The sequence below is a fragment of the Leptonychotes weddellii genome, chromosome 3 (assembly GCF_054177405.1).
Source record: "Leptonychotes weddellii isolate Sample4059 chromosome 3, ASM5417740v2, whole genome shotgun sequence".
NCBI lineage: Eukaryota > Metazoa > Chordata > Mammalia > Carnivora > Phocidae > Leptonychotes > Leptonychotes weddellii.
This window is the reverse complement of record NC_138371.1, coordinates 8,649,980-8,674,664: the sequence shown is the minus strand read 5'-3', so window position 1 is coordinate 8,674,664 and position 24,685 is coordinate 8,649,980. Positions and strand designations below refer to the sequence as shown.

Below are 24,685 nucleotides of genomic sequence, written 5' to 3'. Positions count from 1 at the left end.
GGAGAAAACAGCAGTGCTGGGACACAAGCATGTAGGTCATTTAGAGAGTCCCCTAACTCAGTTTCTGTGATGTCAAACTTCTATACATTCTATTATGTAGTCTTAGTTTTTAAAAGTACAAGAAACACTTAATGGTATAAAATGGTATAAAAAAATTCAAATTATAAAATCTTTTTTGAAGCAAAATTTACAACTAGGCCTGTCAAACCTCTCCATGTGCCTATTTCTGCCATTAAGTAATCTCCATTTAGGGGGGAAAAAAAACTCATTGCATATGAAAACCACATCCTAATTGGACACATTTTTTAATGCCGGTTCCTGAACACCAATTGGTAGAACATGAAAATTAATTTGCACTTTTCTTTGAAATTTTGTTGGCTCACACAGAATATACGATTGAAATTCTTCATTTATTTAATCTTTTTCAGTGTCTATTTGATCGCCTTTTCACAATCAGTTAGAATTGTATCACTTAATCTTCCATTAGTACAGTTTCAACTCATCAAATACTAGTAAATCAATTGCTAAATTACTGTAGAACCCATATACAATTACCCACCACATCCCGTCATTAGTACCCAGTGAATGCATTCTGATTATTGGCATTACTATGAATGCCAAAATAATTAATCATTTCTCTGGGTTGATGTGAGGGCAATGGGAGATTATAAATGCAGAGCTAATTGGGCTTCAGATGACTTTATAAACACTAGGGAGTCAGAGAACCGGGCCTTCAGATGAGCTAACATAAAAAGCTGTTGATTGACATGTTTACCTTCTGAGCTGTGGCAACCAATGTGAACATGATCTTTCAACTGCCTTTGTCCTATTGCATTCCTTTGCTCTGCTTTGATTGAAAATCCCACATTTACATGGCCACCAAGAAGATGGTCTGTTACCTTCAAGGTCATATGAAAGAAGTTACCTGGATTTACGAGTGTTTGGTGAGAGTTCCGATTTGAGATGCGCTCACTTCTTGAATTATGCATAACAACTTTATCTTCCAGGGCATGTATTATTGTACTAAAAATAAAACTAGCCAATGTATTGTAGTGAAGCCTCAATGGTATGCCATGATTTGAAAGAAAAACAATTGGGAGGGATGGAGAGGTTGACTCAGATTCAGCCTGTCTGGTTGGGCTATTCCTAGCTCCTCTTAGTCTTGTCACCACAGGAACAGTCACACCCTCGACCTCAGTCCTCAAGATGCTCAGAGGTAGGTTGCCTACCTGCTCCACTTTTGGCAGCTCTAGAAAGTTCTCTACCACTCAGCCCCTCTCCTATCTGACTCACAAACACCTACAGTCAGAGTCACCTATAGAGTTTATTTAACAAATGGTTATGCTGGCTGCAGCATGACCCAGTAAATGAGAATGTCTGGGGATGTGGCCAAAGACACCTATGGGTCCAACTACTGGCTATGTTGTCTTAAGGATGACTTCTTTTCTGCCAAGTTAAAATGCATAGGATGAATGCGTTTATCAGTTCCTTCCCTTCAACAGTTCCTTCTTGCATGGATCTTAACGTGGCCTCCACAGCCTAGTGTGTCTGATCCAGCCTACCTCTCCACCACATCTCCACCTCTCTCACCCTTGTTCTCAGAGCTCCAGCCTTGTGGCCCCGTTGCCATTCTTCTGATATTATGCATTGTCTCCAGCCACAGGGCCTTTGCACATGCAGTTCCAGCCTTTTGCCTAGAAAGGTTTCCCCATTGTCTAGTTAATCTTTTAGCCTAATTATCTTTCTTCAAGATAGTGATCCCCACTGCCCCCAAGGTTATATCAGATTTTTATTATCAACTAGAGTCACAGCACAGTGACTTATCACAGTGTGCTTATCACACTTGTAGTTTTCTATTTATTTGTGGAATCATTTATTACCTGTTGCCTCACTAAAACATCCGATCATGAGGGCAGGGATTTTTATTTGTTTTGTTCACAGTTCTATTGCCAGCACTAAGCAGGCACCCAACTCAGTAGATGCTCAGTAAATATTTTGGGGAGGGAAGAAGAGAAGGACGGTGGGAGTGAGGGAAGACAAGTGTGGGGCCTGAGTGCGGCACCAGCAAATATGAGGATACAAGAGGGACAGAGTAGCAAAGAGAAACAAGGAACCCAGAAAAGAAAGCTGGTAGTGACAGGAAGAAATTCCTCTGACCTCCTGCTTTAGCTAACAGCTTTGGTGGACAGAGTAATCACTACCAGCTCTGACCACGAAGCAAAGCAGTTTCAACCTCAGCCAGGAGCTGCCCTGAACCCAGAGCCCCAAGCCAACTTAGGTGGCAAGCCTCATTATAAACCATGCCCTGTTCCAGACCCCAAACAATACCACCAGTCCTGCTCCGGGGCTTACCAAGAAAGAATGAATTACACACTGTCCCTGTTCCCAATCAGCTCTCTCTCTCAAAACTAAATTCTTTAATTCTATGTGACTGGCAGCTTAGTGGGCTGCAAAGGGTTTCCTTTATCTATCCAGAGTAGATTTTATTTATGCTTCAGTCTTTACAAAAGTCCCAGGAATGCTATCTGATCATCAATTCTTTCTGGGATACTCAGTGTAGGAAATTAAAAATCCTATCCATCTTCCTTACAACCTTGACTGCCCCAAATCCCAATCTGACTTTGTTTGAACAAATGGCCTTCAGTTCTGGAAAATCTAACAGGAATTACAATGTATAAGGCAGAGGCCCCAAAACAAAGAAACAAAGAAAAAGTGATCTGACACATCAAGTGGGTCCGGTCTTTTCTAGCTTCCATTTATTTTTCTAAATTAACTTTATTGAGGTATAACTTACACACAATAAGGTAGAGTGAGTTTTCACAAATGTAAAAACTTTAGTAACTATCACCAAGGTCAAGATATAGAATATATTTTTCTTTAAGATTTATTTATTTGGGGGTACCTGGGTGGCTCAGGTCATGATCTCAGGGTCCTGGGATCGAGCTCCGCATTGGGTTTCCTGCTCAGCTGCTTGAGATTCTCTCTCCCTCTGCCCCTCCCCCTGCCTGCGCTCACACACACTCTCTCTCTCTCTCTCAAAAAATAGATTTTATTTATTTGAGAGAGCAAGAGAGTGGGGGGGAGGGCAAAGGAAGAGACTCTTGAAGCAGACTCCCCACTGAGCTGGGAGCCAACCTGGGGCTCGATCTCATGACCCTGAGATCACAACCTGAGCCAAAACCAAGAGTCAGATGCCTAACCCTACTGAGCCACCCAGGCGCCCCTACAATATATTTTTCTTAATTGAAGTACAGTTGACATACAGTATGTTAGCTTCAGGTGTGCAACATAGGGATGCAACAGTTTTATATATTATTCGGTGCTCACAGTAAGTGTGGTCCCCATCTGTCACCATACAATGCTATTACAAGATCACTGACTATATTCTCTATGCTGTGCTTTACATCCCCGTGACTTGTTTATTTTATAACTGGAAGTATGTACCTCTTAATCTCTTCCTCTTATTTCGCTCATCCCCTCTAGCTTCCATATCTAATGCTAATGGTAGACCCTGCCTTGGTAAAAAGGCTGCCTGCCCTCATGGAAGAAGAGCTGGCTTCCTCATGTAAAATGCAAGCTTTGGGCTCAGGCGTGTTAGTAGGAACCAATCACACTTTAATATTCTAAAGAAAATGCTCCTTAAAATACAATCATCCCAGTTGTAAAATGAATAAGTCACAGAGATGAAAAGTACAGCATGGGGAAGTAGAATCAATAATATTGAAGTTGAATCAATAATACTGAAATAACATTGTTTGGCGACAGAAAATAACTACACTTACCGTGGCGAGCACAGCATAAAATACAGGATTGTTGAATCGCCATGCCGTGCACCTGAAACTAAGATCACATTGTCTGTAGACTAAAATAATAAACATTTTTTAGAAGGGAAAAATACAATGATCACATTAATAGAAAATTAATTCATGATTTTGCTGATTGTTTTTATTCATGAATATTAGCTGTGTACTATATCCTTCACATAAATACTAGCATTATTTCCAACTCTAAAGATTGTTTTTTTCCAAACTAACTGTCCAATTTCATGTCTCCTTACATGCTCACACTCACCCCCTCCAAGCTATCTACACTTTAATGCTCATCCACCTGTCAAGTCCTTTAAATCACATACGTGCGTATCTATGACCGTGTGCCTCTGTATGAGCAAATCTGTGTCTCTGTATGTGTATGTACACGAAGGGGCATCCATGTGTGTGCACGTGCATACATACACAAGTGCCCTGATGTGTGTATCTACGTACAATGGATGGACAGGTGTAGGCATGGGTATCTACATGTCTCCAAGACACATTCTATAAAATAAAATCAGATGCACAAAACCTAAAGCAAGCCTAAACCAAATGTTTCAGAAGGCTGTCATTGTCTTGAGAGAAATGTGTCCGATCAAGTTTTTTCTGTGCCACTGGATCTGTGACTCCAGATCCACACCTGGACGCTCAGTGGCAGGAGACTCTCACCACCTCTGTCTGCTGGTTTTTTGGTTGTTTTGCATAAGCAAGTTTGAGGTGGGTTTCCACACTTACGAAATAACCCCCCTCTGGTTACTTACCAGGAATTCACAAGGTATTTAATATATACATTCGATTAGTGTTTATTGAATGCCTCCTTCCCCCAGGCATGGCATCAAGTGCTTGTAATACAAGACAAAACAGGCCAGACTTAGTCTCCTGCCCTCACCGTGCTTACATTCTAGAAGGTATATACATATTGTCTGTTAGAAAGGGATACGTTCTATGGGGGAAGAGGAGAGCAGAGCAAGGTGGTGTGGAGTACTGGGGCACAGAAGAGAAAGGGGAGAAAGGGGGCTGCAGCTCTATGAGAGGGTGGCCAGGACAGGTGACAAGTAAGCAAGGCCAAGAAGCAGGTAAGGGAGTGAGCCAGCAGGAGCGGGTGGCCAGTGCAAAGGAACAGGGAGGATGCCTGGGGAGATCGAGAAGTGATGGAAGTGGTGGGAGCAAGAGAGAGAATAGTAGGAGACCAAGGGGTCAGAGAATGAAGGGACAGACATACGAGGCCTCGTGGGACTTTCAGTCTTGGCTTCCAAGACTTGGCGGAGTCAAACAGGAGACCCTGGGGATTGTGAGCAGACCTGGGGTGTCATTATGGCCCGGCTGTGGGGGCAGGAGTAAGAGCAGGGAGTCCAGTCAGGAGGTTCTGGCAATAACCCAGGAGAGAGGCTGGGGGCCAGGCGGGAGAGCAGGGCCATGCAGAGATGCAGTCAGATCCCGGGTACGTAGAAGTTGGAGCCAAAGGACTTCATGGTAAATGGATGTGGGAGAGGAAAGAAAAAAGTTCAAGAGTGATGCCAAGGTTTGGGGAGTGACTGGCAGGAGAAATGTCTCACCAGACCTGTGAAGGCCACCCTCAAAATGACCCTGCCTCTAAGATCTCCAGCCTTGAAATTCCCCTCTCTGATTCGCTTTTCCGTCCCACGGCCTGCCACCACCACCTTCCTAGTCTCCCCACTCTGCCTGCTGGGCCCCCTCGCTTTCGCTCCCAGATGCCAGCCCAGCGTAAACATCGTCAGCGTGGTCATTCCCCAAACCCCCTCCCCGCCTACTCCTTCTCACTGGGGAGCTCCCTTCCTTCCCAGAAGCTCCACTTCTAAGCTCCAAGCAGACAAGCCCTAGCTTTCCATCTGCAGCCACAGCCTCCGTCCTGAACTTGGGTTCTCCACTTCCAAGGGCCTGCACAAGGCCCCAGACACAGCGAAACTGAATGCAGCTGCTCTTTTCAAAGAAAAGCCTTTCCTTCCAACAGAAATACCTCCCAGCTTGAAACTCTGATATCCGTCCCTTTTGACTCTGCCTCTCTGTCTCCTTGCTTCCCTGACACCCAATCACATCCTCTCTGTCTCCTTGCTTCCCTGACACCCAATCACATCCTCTCTGTCTCCTTGCTTCCCTGACACCCAATCACATCCTCTCTGTCTCCTTGCTTCCCTGACACCCAATCACATCTAGAGAATTGACCTTCCCAGCGTCCCTGGTACCCAGTGCCCTGCTTTCTGCTGCCACCGCCCGTCTCATTTGGGCTCTTCTCGCTCACCACCAAAATCTACTCCACAGTGCTCACCATATGATACCAGCACCCCTGCCCTTACCTACCTGTGCTCCCCCTCCTTTACAGTCTGGCTCCTACCTCCCGTCCTCTTCCGAATCTTCCGTGGCTCCCTTCTTGAAATCCACTGCTGCAGCCAAATTGATCTCCCTCCCACATCGTCGTTCACACCAATCCTCCTACCCTTGAATGTCTTTCCCTCTTTTACCTACTCCTCAGTTCAAGGCCAAGCTCAAAATATACGAGTCTAAAGCCTAAATTTTCTGCTTGGTGATTATTCTTCCCTTCTGAGTTCATGTAGCTCTTAAATGAGACAATTCATCTGGTATTTAGTATACATTCTCTTTATCTTCTCTTTTACCTCTTTTTTTTTTTTTTTAAGATTTTTATTTATTTATTTGACAGAGAGAGAGAGACACAGTGAGAGAGGGAACACAAGCAGGGGGTGTGGGAGAGGGAGAAGCAGGCTTCCCGCTGAGCAGGGAGCCCGATGCGGGGCTTGATCCCAGGACCCTGAGATCATGACCTGAGCCGAAGGCAGACACTTAACGACTGAGCCACCCAGGCGCCCCTCTTTTACCTCTTGAAGTGCTCTTTATCATCTCGAAATCATTACTATCTAACAAGAGTAGCAATTACTTATTATATGAATATTTACACTCTTCCGACTTCCGCTTCTAAGGGGAAAGGACTCTTGCTTGCTGGCTCAGTTCCCAGGCAAGTTCTTTATAGTGGAGAACCCCAGGAATGGGCAAGACAGAAGAACTAAAAGCAAACAAATCCAAGAGACTACACTGATATATGGAACAAAGGGCCAGAAGAGCAAGAAGAAAAAGACAGGAAAAGCCTCAAAGCCTGGGTGGGTGTTGGGCTGAGATTTTGGCGAGTAGGCATGGAGAGTGGGGGAGACAATTTCACAAAGCAAGCGCCAAACACATGGAGTCTATTAAGAGAGCAGCGAGGAGGAGAGAAGATCAATAAGATTTTTGCTGCTTGATAGGAATGCATTCTTCCCACTGCTATTCGTGTTCTCTCAAAAAGATGAATAAAGATTCCAAGTGTTTTAATCTGTTATTGGCTACTGGACTGGGTTTATTTGATGTGACTCTATGAACAAGACTAAACCGTGGGACAATGAGAGTTATCTGGGTTACATAATGAGTATGTCCTGTCTGCCTGGAGGCATTTTAAAATCTCTCAAATTCAGGAACTGGGATCTTATATTTCTTTGTAGCCCCAGGGCTAAGCACAATGCCTTAAAAGTGGCAATTTATCAATAAGCGTTGGGTGATGGTAAACAGGGATCTGGATGGACAAGCAGAGGATGCAGATCCTGTTTTTTAACATGATAATGTTCCAGAGGCTGGCATCTGTTATTACTGATATAGCCAAACAGTATTTGTCAGTGTATTTATTTAAAGAGATTTTCCATTTGTCTACCAAGCAAATATAACTTTTGTAGGTCAAACTCACAATTACGCCATTAAAAGAGGACAACCATGAGCGCACTGCTTGTTAGGGATATATGTGAATACCAAAAATATCATGGCATTCAAAACCCAAATGTCAGAGAGAGCATTAAAGAGGAGAAAGCAAGGGAGACTTTTTGAAATGCAATCCTAATTATTTATATTCTTCACAAAAAACTAGACAATTTTCTCCTGCTGACGTACCCAATTTTGGTCCATTTACTTGCTGCTCTCAGTTTTAGACCCAAGAGCTTTGTGAAAATCAACTGCAACTACTATGATCTTGTGTCAAAGTCAAATGATTATCTCTAAAGCATCCCTGATGGGTTTTCAAAATATTTGTCTTTTCTGGAAAATCCTTTGCCCCATTCTCAGAGAATAATTCTGACCTCATAAAAAGTCTACGATAAATGGAACTTAACTACCTCCCTGCAGCATATGGAAATGGGAAAGCAAAAGAACCTAAGAGAAGGAGATGGCAATGGAATCAGGGGTTACAGCCTTCTGGAATACAAAAGTTCTTTGCATAACATTAAGCAGGAGAAATGTCCACTAGAAGTTGACCATGTGTTAGAGAGCATGACAACAGCAACCGCTATTCATTCCCCATCACCCCATCTGCCATTTTATATTGACTTAGATGTACAAACACAGTAATACAATGAAACCATCCCATTTACCAGGACTCTGATGTGCAAGCACTTTAAATATCTTCTGTTTAAAGAGATTTGTACTGTCTGGGGGCGCCTGGGTGGCTCAGTCGGTTAAGCGTCTGCCTTCAGCTCGGGTCATGACCCCAGGGTCCTGGGATCGAGTCCCACATCGGGCTCCCTGCTCAGCGGGGAACCTGCTTCTCCCGCTCCCTCTGCCACTCCCCCTGCGTGTGCTCTCTTTCTCCCCCTCTCTCTGCCAATAAATAAATAAAATATTTTCTAAAAAAAGAGATTTGTACTGTCCTTTCTCTGGAAACTGTTAATGACCATTTTTCTCCTTTGTGGAGATCGCTAAGTGCTTCAGATCACTAAGGAAGTTGCTAAGAGGTGTATCTAAAGACGAAATTGGATACAGTTAACAGCAACTAGCCACAAGTTGATTCAAGGGCAACAACACACTATTCCAAAGATAAACTGGCTATCCTGAGTGAAAACTGGAAGAAAGTTAAGGACAATTTGATAATGTGTATCAAAGTTGTTATTAAAATATACAAACCCTTTGATCCAGCAAATTCTCCATCTGGAAATTTAACTCAAATAAATCATCAGAAAGGATACAAAGATGAGGTTATAATAGTGTTTGAAATTCAGTCTTAAACGGCAAAAGAAATGAAGGGGCTAATTGTTTAACGATAGCATATTGATTAAATAAATTATAGTACATGGATTCCATGGAACACTCTACAGCCATTAAGAAGAATACGACAGATTTATACCTATTAACACAAAAGAATGTCAGTGATGCATTAAGTTAAAAAGGCAAATAACCAGGCAGCATATGACTGTGTTCCTCTTCCAAAAAAATATGAATATTATTTATATTTACATTATCTATTGTCATAGAGCCTTTTTAATTTTCAAAAGAGAGTAAATTGGAAAATTAACTTTCAGTGAGAGAAAACCATAGTCCCAGGTTGAGCCCTGAGACTCAATCTCTTTCTTTCTCTCTTGCCCTCCTTCCCTCCCCACCCCCTCCCTCCCTCTTAGAATGAAGAAAAAGAGGTACACAAAGGAGGGGCAGAAATTTGGCTATAAACACAGCAATTCATGAAATTACTTTCTTAGTTGAAATTTGCACTGACATAAGTTAAGAAAAGCTTTGACAGGGAACTGGTAAAGCCCTGAGAAGGTGTGTCTCTAAGTTAAAAGAAAAAAACACAGTTCAATCAAAGTCTATGGATTAGATTTGGGTTAAAACTAGTATCGGTTAAGGAATAAGGTATTTCTTTTCAGAATTAACAAGAAATTCTTTAAAATATAAAAATAATTTTCCTTATTACTTAATTTTGCCCAAGTAATCTATAAGTAAAATGAACTACTTTCATTTTTTAAATAAAAGGCTAAGGCAGAGGGGCACCTGGGTGGCTCAGTTGGTTAAGCAACTGCCTTCAGCTCAGCTCACGATCCTGGAGTCCCAGGATCGAGTCCCGCATTGGGCTCCCTGCTCAGCGGGGAGCCTGCTTCTCCCTCTGACCCTGCCCCCTCTCATGTGCTCTCTCTCTCTCTCTCAAATAAACAAAATCTTAAAAAAAAAAAAGGCTGAGGGAGAGGGAGAGACAATGCGGCAGAATGGAGAGGGAGAAAGGGAAAATTTATGATTATGAAGACATACCTTGAGTTTGCTTCTCGAAACCAAGCCAGCCCCTCCACCTGATGCCTCAGGCCCACAGAGGAGAACTACCCCGCAGTCTCTTTGTTCTCCTAAATTCTGAAACTGGTGCTCGAAATCTACAGAAGCAGCTTTCTAACTTACAGTCATGATGAAAGGCATGGACCCTGACTGGTTCTACTCTATCCTATGGTTGTCCTTTACTTCCCGATTAGTTCCTAGAATTTGCACAAATTATGGTGTGTGAAAGAATGACCTGAGGAGCTTGCAGAAGACTCTGATGTGGAACAGCCAGCTCTGAGAGTAGACCAGCAAGCTGCCTTCCACAAAGCCTGATTCCAGACTGTCCTGAAGGGTAAGAGAAACATCTTGTTCTTCGCTCACCTGCCCCAATGCCACCACAGCTGGGGCAACCGACGCTCAGTGTTGGCCTGGGGAACCTCAGACATCACCTCTAGGGACCATGCATGTCCACAATGGAATGTGTTTTTGTTAACAAGGCTTAGTTTATCACCACAATCAATAGGTACCAATACACAAATGATGCTGATCATGACAGTTTTTAGGAAAATAAGAGCAAGGCATTCAAGTGCAAGGCCAGCTAACAAAAAATTCCAATATTCATTACCAGTAATAAAAAGATCAAAAAGAATAATCATGATTGCTAATAATATAGAAATGTGGTTTTGATTTAAGTAAAATTTAATTTAATAGAAATCTCCCAACTAGACAAATGGGAACTATAAGAATTTTATCCCAATTATGCTGTTCAGGGCAGTCTTATACTTACACTCTACTTTTGTTCCAACTATTGCTCTTTATTTAAACTTTTCCAAGTTTCTTCTCTCTATTTCAGGGAGTTCAAAAGACCATATTCAGCTGTGGTTTTAAGGTGACCATGAAAAAGTGAGACATTTGCATTTTCTTTATTAAATCTTAAGGTCTTAGCAAAAGAAGATGGTAATGATTCCATAGCAGGTATCCTTTCCAAATTTTCTTTGACTATTTTACCCCAGGCTTCAGAGCAAGACATCTTAAAGGACAAAATGTAAAATGTAGCATCCCCAAAAGAATGATGGAAAGTTTTTCTATCTTTCTTTCTTTCTTTTTTCTTTTTTGGTATTTGATCTTCAAGTACTTTTAATGTAACAAAGGGGGGAAAGTTTAAATGTCTTGGGGTGGGTTGAAAAATCTACAAAGAATTCTTAAGACTGACATTTGCAATTAGAAATTTTCTTCACACGGCATTTACTGAGCAGAATAACTGTTACATATGAACAAAATATAATCACTCAGGTGGCTACCATATGGCCATCACGGTCTAAGGAGCTATGATATGGTCCCTTTTCTCTAGAAATTTACAGTCTAATTAAAGATATAAAATCAACATACAAAAAAAAAAGGGAATGGAGAACATTCAGATGCTACATTGTGTGATGATGACCGACAATAGAATTATCAGAAGGAAAAGTGAGGCTTAGCTGGTAAAGCAAAAATGTCATGAGTTAGAAGAAGCAGAAGGAGACAGAGCTAGGCAAAAATGATACCAGAGACAAGATAATATAGAGATAAGAACAAACAGGAATGTGCAGGGCTGGGTAAGATGAACATCTGAAAAGGGTGACCAGCAATTCAAACCACAGGATTCAGAGGCGGGGGAAAAAAAACAGCCCCACTCTGGGCTGGTATCAGTACATAAGAGCTAGGAAGAACTTCTGGGAGTATCAAGAAGACAGACAGGTTTCAGACCACAGGGATGAGACCTATCATGGAACAGGAGTCAGAAGGGGTGGCAATGGTGAAGGGATTACTCGGGACAGTGGGACCTTATGCTTGCAAGAAATCAGATTTCACTCGGGAAGCTAGAGGAGGCTCAGTGCCCGTGGGCTGAGAGAGGAAGGTTCCAGCTCATTGTACAGTCAAAGAGCCAGAGACCCCAGAAACCCAGATTTAGATGACAAGGTGTACATTCGATCCACCTTCACAAATAGGAGCTAGTAAAATATCGCTTGTTTGGGGTGCCTGGGTGCCTGGGTGGGTCAGTCAGGTAAGTATCTGCCTTTGGCTCAGGTCATGATCCCGGGTCCTGGGATCGAGTCCTGCATGGGGCTCCCTGCTCAGCCCGGAGTCTGCTCCTCCCTCTCCATCTGCCCCTCTCTCTGCTTGTGTTCTCTGTCTCTCTCTCTGTGTCAAATAAATAGATAAAATCTTAAAAAAAAAAAAAAATTGCTTGTTTGAGAATGACCTGCCGAGGGTCTAAAGAAAGGAAGCCCGAAGACTTCATGCAAGTAAGCAAGGTCTGATACTGCAAGAAAGCAGGAGTAATTTTAGAAACTAGTCTGATAGCAACCTACAAACGGGAATGATGAGTTACAGTATTTCCGAGAATCAAATCCTACTTTGCTGGGTCAGAGCTAGGATGCAAATACCCATCATTATTCTAATAGTCCTAAAACACATCATAATCACGAAGGTGTTATCAAGGTACAGTAAAAGAATATACTGAAATTTTAAGTGCCCCAACGAATATCTTATTTCTTCATAGCCTAATTTATTCCATAAGATCTGAGGAGCTCACAGAAAATGCATACCATTAAATAGTGAAGTACAAATTAAAATGGACATCAGAGCCTGGAAAAATATAACTTAAAGAGTGTGCGGAAGAGACATAAGCAGGCCATAAAACCTTCACAGTTGTAAGAGGTGAATTACCAATTTGGTTCTGTATCTCCCAGTGGCCTTTCTGACAAGTAAGAGGAAAACGTATGCTAAGCATTTTTTACTCCACTTGGGAATCCTTCCTTCTGACAAGTCCTGGTCTAGACCTGGCCTCTTGCTCGTCACACCCCTTCCCTGACACCCTGGGTCTTCCACAGGGAGCCAGATGCTGGAGCCACGTGGTCTTCACGGCCAGGGGCCAGTCATGCAGAGCTGGAAGCTAGCCATTCACAAGATGGAGAAGCCTTGCAGATGGAGAGGGGCAGTGTCTGGCCTATGTATCTCCTAGCTACTTTTAACTCCTGAGAAACAAAAGAATCCATCAAGAAATGGCTGGGATAAAGTAAGACCTCTGTCTAGAGATCTGATGTCTAAATGACTAAAACAGGCACATGCAGAAAAGTTAATACTGGACACTATGCATGACTTTGGGAAGCTCTCCAGCCAAACTATGATGGTTAAGAAATCTTCCTGTCCCTCCTTTCCTATTGGAACTTTTCCCATTTGAATACTGCCCACCACCCTTACCCTAACTGGTGTGGTCCTCATGGTGTCTCCTGTCTTGTTAGGACACATTCCCCCAAATCGTTCTCTTCATCAAACTTACAGGATGAAACATCCCAGCTCTGGCTGACTTGCTTTCGAAACTTACATTTTAAAGGTCAAGGCTCACAGGAAGAGTTTACCCAGAGGAAGGAGAGAGAGAGAGAGAGAGTTCAGGAATAAGAAAATAGAGCTTTATTGAAGGATTCCAAAGGACTACCTGGAAATCACATCAAAGACTAGAAGTTCCCTCTTTTGCCCATTGAAGATAAACAGAGAACCCAGGAAATAAAATTCATACCTGGAGCACTTTATATAAATGTGTTCATATCCAAGATGAGAGGCAGTTGGAGGAATGGATGGGAGAGTCTGTCACAGGCATGCTGAAATTAAATTCTATTTCCAGTTGTGATGGCCATTAATCAATTTCTAGAACTGTCATTAAATTATCTTAATGACACAGACTCCCGTGCCACCAAAATGCCACATACTGCACTTTGTACATCCAAGGAGACCGCTTTGCCTGTCCTACCTCCCCCTGGCAGTTAGCCGCACCTTCCTCTGAATCCTGGGCCCCTTTGGCACATCCCTTGTCTATAGCACTTGTCTCTGTCTTTGTCGCCCCATTCACTCACTCAGAGACCACACCGAAGTCATCTTTGCATTTCCAGGCTGGCACCGTGCTTGGGAAATGCGAGGCATGCAATGTGAAGTTTCTAAACTAACGCAGAACTGAGTGTTTCCCACAGCTCTGCTGCCTACAAGTGTAAGTAAATAAAAGTAGGTTAAGTTCCCTGATATGGGGACATGGGAAGTAGGTATATCTGCCAAAAGAAACGACACTAAATGAGCAGAGAATGTTGAAAAGCATATGTATTCTCACATGATCATGTGCATAGCTTAAAGTGGAGGTTCTAAAATTTGGGGACTCAGATATCTTTGAGAATCCAGTGAACTTTTGGCCACAAACACATAAAAGTCTCCAGTGCAGGATATTCACGGGATTCTTGAAAAGTGACCTTTGAACCCCACGGCCACCATAAAATCGTGGTCCACCTGAGCCCAGATTAGGAACTTCTGCCTAGGAATAAAGCATCAGTTGGTTGTGTTTTAAAAATCCTGTTATTTTGGGCACCTGGGTGGCTCAGTTGGTTAAGTGACTGCCTTTGGCTCAGGTCGTGGTCCCGGAGTCCTGGGATCGAGTCCTGCATCGGGATCCCGGCTCAGCAGGGAGCCTGCTTCTCCCTCTGACCCTCTCCCCTCTCATGCTGTTTCTCTCTCTCTCTCTCAAATAAATAAATAAATAAAATCTTTAAAAAAAAAAAAAATTCGGGTTTTTTTTTTTTTTAAGTCAGTATAAACTGTTAGACTACAAAAGACTTTTTATCTCCAAGGAAACATCGTGATGCCAGTGAGGATAAATCTATCGGTTAAGTCCGTAATAATCTAAACCCTGAGGCTGTGAAGGGCCACCGCACCAGTGAAGCTTCTTACCAAAGGAAAAGTCCCAACCTTCATTGCACCTGCTAAAGTGCTGCGTTATGCCTCCTTATTTGTCAAGAGAAGAAAATAAAGAGAAAGCACTGCTTTAGAAATCATTTTGCAAGACAAGAATCTTTTTAAGCTGAAAATATAGAATCAAGGCAACTTAAAAAGCTCTATAGCTCCCAGGAAGCAGAAAAGGGTCATAGGCAGAATGGGAAAATTTCTAATCTAGTTAAGACATCCATTACAAAGACACGGAAGTCATTATTTCTAGGGTTCTGCAGCTAATTTAGTAGCTGTAATCCTGCAGAAGCGAGCCCAGCTCCTACAAGGGCATTGCTATGAGCTACATGCTACACCACTCATTTCTTTGTGAAGTTAAAGCAGATCTCAAGCCCTAAGAGCAGCTTTTTCGTAGGTCGCAAATGAAATATCACCGGTGTGGATTAAACATAAAAATGCACTTATTTTTATGAGATAAATTAGATGTTAAAAATGTACTAAAAATTGCAAGAAAGGATGATACAAAGGCGGTGAATGGTGATAGGAAAAAATCGTGGCTTAGAGGCAGGAGAAGAGAATGAGGGAAGACAGAAAGGCAAATATGAGCAGCTAGACCACCGTCAGGAAAGAATGGAGAAGAGAATGAGCTAGATCGAAGCAAAAATAATTTCGAAGATGAGGAAAGAAAGAAAACAGCAGATCGAGGTGACAACAGATATGGATTATAAAAGAGAGAAGTATGAAGGAAAATGCGGGGTTTCTCTGAGCAGGCAGGTCAACAAAAGTATGGGTAAAGCACACATGCCTCCGCCTGGGTTTTCTGATCAATAGAAGAACCATGAGAATATTCCAGGGTTGTCTGTGTGTCTGGAAGAATTTATGAGAATCTAAGAGGATTTGAGAATCCAAGTAGACTAGAATTTTGGGCTGGCCACTTTTCTCCTAAAACACTCCAAAACAGGAGAGTTTAAATGAGGTCTTGGAGAGGAACAGATGTGGGGGGTTGCTGAGGCTTGGAGAAGATGGGGAAGGGGGAGGTCCAGGTGGGGAGGGGACAGGCAGTGGGTGGACAGAGTTCACCAAGGAGAAGTACTGGGAGGTATGCCTAGAGGCAGGTGACCAGAGAAAGAAAAGCCTAGAAAAGGAGTTCAATGGGGTTTTCTCCCTGAGGAAATGTTCTCACCCAGAGGCTACACAGCAGGCCCTCATCCCTGACAGTGTCTATCAGAGCAATGTGTACAAGCAACCCCGAGTAAAAAAAGAAAAAAAATACCTCATGTAAGACAGGCAACTGCTTGTCACGGAAATGCAACTGGAACCATGCATCCTTCCCATCTAGGGACAGGAACCACTGGGCGGATAAATCACTGAGGGGGCTCAGGTTCCTTGCTTGGCTGCTAGCCACGGAGCAGACAACACTACAGAAAGGTCGATTTAGTTACGGACCTCAAAACAGTGCATAAAGCAAGTAACATAGCTGAAAGAAGCCTATTTAGGAAAAGCCGAGGGGATGATGAAGGAGAAGGCAGGAGTGTTGCAACTGGATGACAACGCGGGGGAAAGGGGTGGACGCACTGAGGCACAGAAGGAAGAGTTACACACTTCGTGAAATATTTTATCATTTCTTTCTTTCTATGAAAGACTATAAATATTCATAAGGCAATGGTAATGAAGGGAAACTGTTTTTAAAAATCCAATGGAGTGTCACTGAAATAGGTCAAATACAAGTACATTATCAGCATCTGGAACATGCAGAACATTCACAGGCTCTTGGCAATAAACTTTTTAAAAGAATATTTGTATAAAGCAGGCGACAGTGACCAAGTTTATCTCCCAAAGACACAGAAGGGACTCCTCTGTTCTGTTGCATAGAAATATTAAAATACCTTTGGTCATTGTGTATGTGGAACCCATAGAGAAGGAAGGGCACAGAGAGGGGACAGTCAATTCCCACAAGTGCCTTTCTTCCTAGAAAGGAGCGGAAGTGACTAAAACACAGCACCACGACTCTGGAACTTTACAGTCCCTTTGGCGTGGAAGTTTCCTCCCACCCGTGCTGGTCTCCCTTCATTCATCTGTCAAATGAAGGCTGTTGTACTCTGCAGAACAGTCTTTTGGTTCTGAGCTAAACTGTATTCATGTCCAGAGAGCCCAGGTTTGTAAAAAGGAATCATTTTAAGAAGCTGCCTTTAAAAAAAAAAAAAAATTAACAAAAAGAGCATGAAGCATATGGCAATGTAGTGAGCATAAGATGTCCACAGTGGTTATAAAAGCTAAATCTCGCTTCTTTGAGATAAAAGACCTCGTAAAGGAAGTCGGTGTGGCAGTGTCTGGCTGTAGCCAATCTTGCATTGGGAGGAAGCTAGCCATTCTTCCCCAGAAGGAGCCTGTGACGAGACTGTCCCCTACCTTGAAAAAGAGTAACACGAAAAGATTGTGCGCTCCAATACAAAGCTGCAAAAAACACTTAAAATTTTCAACTTAGGAAATTTAAAAAGACATCAGATCACAAATTTTCCAAATGAGAAATAATGGGTTAGAGAAAGAAAGGATGTTACTCAAAATCATTGTCTCCTCGTCATACCCTGAATATAATTTTTGAGAAAAAAATTCCTTAGTTATTAATATATCAAATTAAATTTCTAAAAATTATTCCTCCGAGGAGCAGTACATTTGAACCCAATATACATTTTTTTCCATGACATTTTTTTTGTTAGCAAAACGAGCGCAAATTCTGTTGGAGTTCATAAAATTCCTTGTATCTCAAGAGTATAAAATTATATCAATGCCAGAAAATCCTTCTTTCTTGATCTCCCTCTTTACCCCCAACATCAGTCTGAAGTTGTAAGTTATGTTACAACCAAATGTAATATCAAACATGAGCTAACATTTCAAATGGATATCCTCTGGTGACACTAATGACATTTTAAAGACTGGTGAGAGCATATACATTCTTGCTAAATGTTAGCTCCATGTCCAGGACAGTTTAACCCACTAAAAAAGGAAAACTTAAAAAAAATCAATACAAAATAAAATTGAAGCTATTTACCAAAATATACAAACTATATCCTTGTAGATAAATTGTTACAACAGACATGGAAGTAAATAATAGTTACTTGCAATGTTTGGGGGAGTAAAATTTAGATTTGACTTAGACAATCTTAAATCACGCTGGTAATCCAATATCCATCCGAACAGACACACACCAGTCTGAAGTTAAATACCCTACCCTCTTTTTCCCATATGTCCATCCCCTACCCTGATTTCTCCACCCAATAAAATCTCTGCTCCCCCCAACCCACTCCACAGTGGGATTTCCAACGATTGAGAAATGGCCTTCTTATCAGAGAAGGGTCGGTCGAGTATAAATACAATACAAATTATATAAAACTGAGCATTTCCTTTTATCAGTTCATCTAAGTTATGATATTGGCATCAAATATGTATCTTAGAGAGTGTGTCTTGCTGTATACTTTCCATTTAATTTAGCAAAATATTTAGCGTATCTCAGGAAAAAACAAAGGAAGTCCCCTAAGTAGCCTGGAATCATCCTGAATATTTGTAATGTACACTTGCACATCCATCATCACACTGAAACCTCACAACACCCCTGAGAGATGAATGCTGAGTCTGCCCCCCTCCAGGGGAGGACTGTTGGAATATATGAGCAGACAGGAGAAGGCATTAACAGCCGGATGCAGGGGGCTACCTGGAGGGCACAGGACTGGGATGGATGGAGTCTGAACTTGAGCTTGTGTCTCTGAGTTGAGGCTGCATGAGCAATAAGCTCTAAGAAAGCAGTTGATGATATGGGCCTGCTTAGGGGCTGGAGTTACAAGTTCCAACCCCAAAAATGTTCTGCGCTGGGGGAGGGATGAAGACAACGCAGGATGCCGTCACAATGCCAACCAGGGGAAGGGTCCTCTGGTAACTGCACAGGTGTAGCCCTTGGGAGGAGCAGGGGACAGTGGGGGTGGGGGTGTCTCGCTTTATGAAGGCCATTTCTACTCCAGGACAGAGGAATTTGAAGACAGCTAATTGAGCATGTGGTAGTATAGTGATGAATAAACTGCAGATTTAAGTATATTTGGGAAAGTGAAAAGTCAAAAGGGAGGGAGAGGTAGGTGTGGGGAAGAGGAGCCCCAAAAGGAGTTGTAATCCTCAAGTTACTTGTGAGTCGGAGGCTCAGATGTAGCAAATCGCTTCTGAGGTGCTATGCCCAGGGTCCTAGGTCAGGCCTAACTCAGCTGAGAGCAGGGTTTTTCTGAGAGACCAACATTCAGGGCCTCCAGTTGCGCACAAGTCCTAGAGAAAGCAGACTAGAGTCAAAAAGAAAGCAGACTCAAGCTTTAAGTACCAATGGTCACACATCCATGTCGCTTTGTCCGGAGCTGGGATCTCAGGATTTCAGAGCACATGCTTTGTCCACACTGAGTGAATTTTAGAAATCAATTTTGATCATAAGTAAAACCTCGCCTAAAATGGAGGAAACAGTGTTGATGTCTAGAATTCCGATTATCTGAGCAAAATGCCCTCCCCGCCTTCTCTAAACACCAAATCAAGGTTGGGCGGAAGCAGATGTGTTGTCAGGTAGACTTCCATAACTCACCAATGAAGTGGTTGTGCCCTAAGGCGAGCATCTCCTCCAAGAGGACCAGGCCCCCGGGGGCCTGGAGGAGAGTCACACTCCGTCCATCGATGAGGGAGCACTGTTGGAATCCCGTGGCTGTGACCTTCCACAGCAAAATCAGCGAGGCGGAGGCATCTTGCCGAATTCTGAAAACAGGAATGGAGTGAACCAGAAGTCCCTTTCAGAAAAATTCATCTTAGGACTGGTCCGTCAAATTTATAAATAAAAATAAGATGACATGTGCATCCACCAAGGTCTCGGGAAATCGTTACAAAGGTCTGTCTCCCACTTGCTTAAAAATAGACCACGAGATCATGAATAGATGATTCACCTTTGCATAACAATTGTAATCAATAATAAAAGGGCATCTTGAGTTCTTTTAGAGACAAATCCTTCTGCATCCACACAGAATGGAGCCCTGCTTGAGTTTACTATAAATGTGTCACGCATCCCCAAACAGCCCCTGAGTTGTGCTGCCCACATGAGCGACAGTGTGTCACGACCCATGCTTCGGGCTTCTCTTGGCCTTTTTCTTGTTTCCAGGGTAAAATCAAAGAATGGGATGCTAGAAAACAAATCAGCCTTGGCCTCAGTCCCCCTTTCAAGCTCAAACTCAGAGCTATGGTCCCTCCCCAAGAACGTTCTGTCCCAGCTCCCAGCCTCTGTCCACTCGTGCGCCCGGTTCACGTGCCATTCTGCAACGCTTAGCCCGCAGGTCACCTCTTCTCTGAGACCCTCCCTGACCGTCTTCCCAGCACCCAGCTGCCGCCCCTCCCCTCGTCCATGCTCCTGGAGAAGCAGGTCTCCACCTGTGGGAGAAGATCAGCGTACTCGGCGTGCAGAGCTCCTGGCTTGCAGCAGGGTGTTCAATCGGGGTTTGCTAAAAGGTTGAATTCATGAATAAATGAAAGTCTCAGGGGCTAGCAACCCTTACAAGTGAATTCAGGGCACCCAGAGGTTATTCGGCACTTCCATCTCACTCAGCCTGGGTCAGCCTGCTATTTTGCCCAGTCCTGCAGCCGAGGAGGGTCTTGGAGAACTTCCAAGTTTGTTGAGAGGGGGAAAAAAACAAAAAGCATCTAAAGGGATAAAAGATCAGAACTATTTGGGAAGGCCTATGAAAGTCAGATCAGATGAGTCAGACGAGAAAGCGCTAGGAGAAGGTTTCATAAATGTAAAGGAAACTATGGTCCTTATTTCCCTAAAGCTGGCTCTTACTTCCATCTGTATTCTGAGCAGTGAAACACTAGGACCGGGGTCCCCCTGCTGGTAGAAGTGGAAGCTGCCTAAGAGGCCACACCTTTCTCCCCACAGGGCCTTCTTCCCTGGGCAGAGTTCACTCTCCATCTTGACTCACCCCCAGCAGAGTGAGTTCAAGGCTCCAGGGGAGGGGATGCATTTCAGTTCCATTGTGCAGAAGGAAAGGTGGGCAAAAATGCTTCTGTATAAATGGAAGAGGTCTATAGTGCCCACTGCCCCCTTCACGGGGAGCTGATACAGAGCATTAGCTCACCAGGGTCACATGTCCCTCTAAAGCCCCTGAAGACTGGCCAGCAAATTCCCATTCGGTTGCGTGGGGATGGGGGGTGGGTGGCTAATAGCAACACAGAAAGGCTGAGCAGTGGGAGTTGTCAGACAGGACTGGGTCACTCCAGGGCTGGCTCCACCCCCCACTCCCCACCCTCACCCCCCCACACACACTCCTGCCTGACACACAGCAGGTACTCAGCCCTTGCCTCTTCCCCATCCCCACCTGTGACAGTGGGCAGTACGTCATTTGAAAGAGCTTAAGTTGAAAACAAAGCCAAACAAAACACTCTCTCCTCAGACACTTGTTTTTAAAAACAAAATTGTAATGTTTGCATTTTAAATTATGCCCATGAATTTAACCAATGGCCCACTAAAATCATAAGAGGCCAAAGAATTTTGGAAGCAAAAGTCATTTGGGAAGTGAAGGGTCTGGCTCTGGATCTTAACCAAGGCCTCAGGGTTTCTGATCTCACACCTTACTCATCCCATCCAATTCCACAATTCACCATCCCCAGTCCAACTGGGTCCCCACTGCGATATTCTCCCCTGAAATAGGTCCTTCTGGGTTTTGAGTGATTTAGGCCACGTCTACACATGGAACTCCATTCATGATTCCCACTAGACTGACCAGTTACATGGATGGACAGAACCCCGCTTAGGGCCACAGTATCGAGCTTAACGGTTTCTAGCTGCGGGTTTTCTTACTTGACTGAGGTGTTCTGTGGCACTTCAAAGGATACCAGGCGGCCACCAGCAGAGCTGTTAGAACTCGCATTCCCACAGGCAATATCTGGGACGACCTGGGGAAAAAAAGGGGGGAGAAACAAATTATTGGGGTTGATCGTAATGCAAGATAATATTACAAAGCAAAATCCCATGAGCAGGCTTTGGATGACACTGCAGTGAAGACAGAGAGGGGACAAGTGAAACCTTACAAACTCAAAAGAAAACAAAAGCTCTGCCATTTGATTTTCTGAAACGCCAAAGCTTTCCTGAGAGCCGTCTACCAATTGCTGGATCCCTATCACTGGTGAATAGGGTCCTCTCTCCTGGTTAGCGAGCAGTCCCTGGCCCCTGCTCTAGGCTCAGTCTGGGGTTACGGGGGACTAAATGCTTCCAGAACAAGAAGGCAGACTTTGAGGACCGGCTTACACACAGCAGGCATAAACTAGGAACGCAAGCCTTAGAACGAGCAATCGGCAAGAAGCACCCAGTCTGAGTGACCTTGCTCTGTGCAGAGGTGGGTCTTGGGAGCACAGGCTAAGGCCAAGGAGTTGGGAAGCTGCCTATTTTTTCCCCCGTGGACTACCCTTTCATTTTTTAAGTGACACGTTCCCAAAAGTAACATGCTGATGCATACAAAAAAGGGGCTCAAGAGGGGGGGAGTAATTGCATTCTTCCAGAAAACACGCTGTGAACACTGGAGCTGTGTCCAAGTGAGGTGGTTCGGACCAATTTATTCATTTATTCCTCATGCTGTGAGCATGGTCTTCCCCCAGGGGAGTCAAAACAAAGGGGTATTAAATGTATCCCTCATCAGTGAATTAACTGAGAACAATACAGAAATTCTCGGCCCTTCCACCCACACCCAACACTTAGAACTTCCGGTCCAGTAGGCCTGAGGGTCAAGTGCCATGGAGAAGGCCCGCCATGGATATTCAAAGATGCAAGTCCCACCTGTTCAATTTGTGTTAACTGACAACTGTTACATCAATCTGAGTCCCTTAAGACTCCAAAGAGCTTCATGTTTCTGAAGCCTCATTACTCCATAAAAGGGGAAACCCAAATATATTCCCATCTTCCCCTGGCAACTTTTTTTTTTTTTTAAAGATTTTATTTATTTATTTGACAGAGAGATAGAGAGAGAGAACAAGTAGGCAGAGAGGCAGGCAGAGGGAGAGGGAGAAGCAGGCTCCCCGCCGAGCAGGGAGCCCGATGCAGGGCTTGATCCCGGGGACCCTGGGATCATGACCTGAGCCGAAGGCAGCTGCTTAACCAACTGAGCCACCCAGGTGCCCCCCCTCCCCCGGCAACTTTTTAACCTCCTTCTTGAACAGCCTAAGAAATTATAGCATGCCGGGAAGATAAGGCATTTCTTTCTACATTTACCAACAGTTGGATAGCATGTCTTTAAATAAATAGATTGCAATGGCTGGTTGGGGAGAAACTGTCTTTAAGCGACACTTCCTTGACAAATGTAGAATCAAATCTAGTTCACATTCAAGAAGTGAGTCACTCCGCAAGGAGGGTTCAAATCAAAACTTCAGAGCATTTATTAAAAGTCTGAAATCAGAACACATTCACAGTTTTTTAAGTAGGCTGAAAACACTGTCCTGCAGTCTGAATATGGCCTTCATAAATTGTGTGGCGATGAAAAAAAAAAAAATGGGTCAACTGGTTAGAACAACCCAAGAAAGTAAAAGAAGAAATGCTGCCTTGTCTCTTTTATAACAATAAGGGAAACTTCTAGACATATTCCTTGACTCTAAAACTGCTACACAAGATCTATGTGTTTTGTCATTTAAGCTACAAAACCAGTAATAATATATGATCACAGGTTGCCATATAAAATACAAGATATGGAATGGAATTACACTCAATCGATGTCACCTCAAAGTCATGATTTGGATTTGTTCCCTGACTCTCCTAGCTAGCAAATTTATGTTGTATGGCAACTTTCAAGGGTCTGCTGAAAATTCCTCGACATGAGACTTTCAATGAGCTTGAAAATACAAGCCAAACCCAGACTGGACGAGATTCAATAAACAGCATTTGTTCCTGCCAAAATAGATAAAATTTGGAAATTTCATTCTCAAATGCAGTCTCAAAATATTTTAAAAATCACTGATAGCATCTCTTTTTAAAATCATATTGGCGGCAAGGCACCAAATGATGAACAAGAAGTTAAGCATAATATTAAGGAAACTTCGGTCAACAGTGGAGGGTCTGCCCGCAATCCAACACTGTCTCACAGAAATGTGGATATCGTTCCAGAAAAGAACTTCATTCGTTTTCTTTCCTTGCTTACTCTCTTTATGCCCACAAAACAGTCATAACTGAAAAGTCTCCTTCGTGTAACCAGAAGAGATCTCCTACACAAAAGTGCCCATGGGAAGAAGGGTAGACACCTGGTTTTGTCAAGGGGGCAACTGAAAGGTCTTCCGTTTTTATTGCCAATATTAGAACCACTGGAATTATTTTAACCGCACTGGCTCCTTACGCAGGCAATCAAACGTTCTCACCTCCACTTGATCCCATTTCATTTCTACAACTTTCTGCCCTGTTTTGGGCTGCCAGGTGGGCAGGGTCACGGTGGCCTGAGAGCGGGGCAGGATGATGTCGGGCTCCTGGGTGGCGGGGGCAGGCTGCAGCTGCCTGGGGGCCATGGACTCGGTCCAGCCGGAGGCGGGGAGGCTGGGCAGCGCCTGTTCACAGTTGGGACCTTCGTAGCCTTCGTGGCAAACGCAGAGGTAGCCCCCCCTGCTGCTGCTGCTGCTGCAGTTGCCATGGTGACAGGGGGTGCTGGCGCAAGGATCCGCCACGAGCTGAAACGAGACCATAAATGGGTCAATTAGTCCCTCGTAAGAAGAGCGGTGCCATCGCCGGGCAATTAGCTCCGTGTCTCAGAGCTGCGGCTACAGGAAACGCTGCTCCTGCCGTATTCGGGGCCTGAACTACTTGTGCGGTCGTGGGGGAGCCTTCCAAGGTCATCCCAACGTTAACCCTTCCGCAGATACCAAGCGACCAGCAAGAACGCACCTAGGGAACAGCTTCCCCAAACCCCAGCCCCTAAATAATGTTGATTTCAGCAACACATTACTGAGAGGAATTTTCTAGGGCAAAAACATTTAAAACTGAGGCTCATTAGGAAGATACCAACTTTGATATTTTTTTTAGCGGCCAG

General features: G+C 43.7%; 1 protein-coding gene across 1 annotated transcript in view; it reads right to left on the bottom strand.

Moving 5' to 3' along the window:
- Positions 1-24,685, bottom strand: part of DNER (delta/notch like EGF repeat containing) — a 284,346-nt gene that overhangs the window by 137,193 nt on the left and 122,468 nt on the right. Inside the window, exons 2-4 of the mRNA XM_081813453.1 lie at positions 24,024-24,326; positions 21,487-21,581; positions 19,231-19,397 (exon numbers count right to left, since the gene is read on the bottom strand). Of these exons, the coding sequence (XP_081669579.1) occupies positions 19,231-19,397; positions 21,487-21,581; positions 24,024-24,326 (565 nt within the window). The remainder of the gene's footprint in view (positions 1-19,230; positions 19,398-21,486; positions 21,582-24,023; positions 24,327-24,685) is intronic.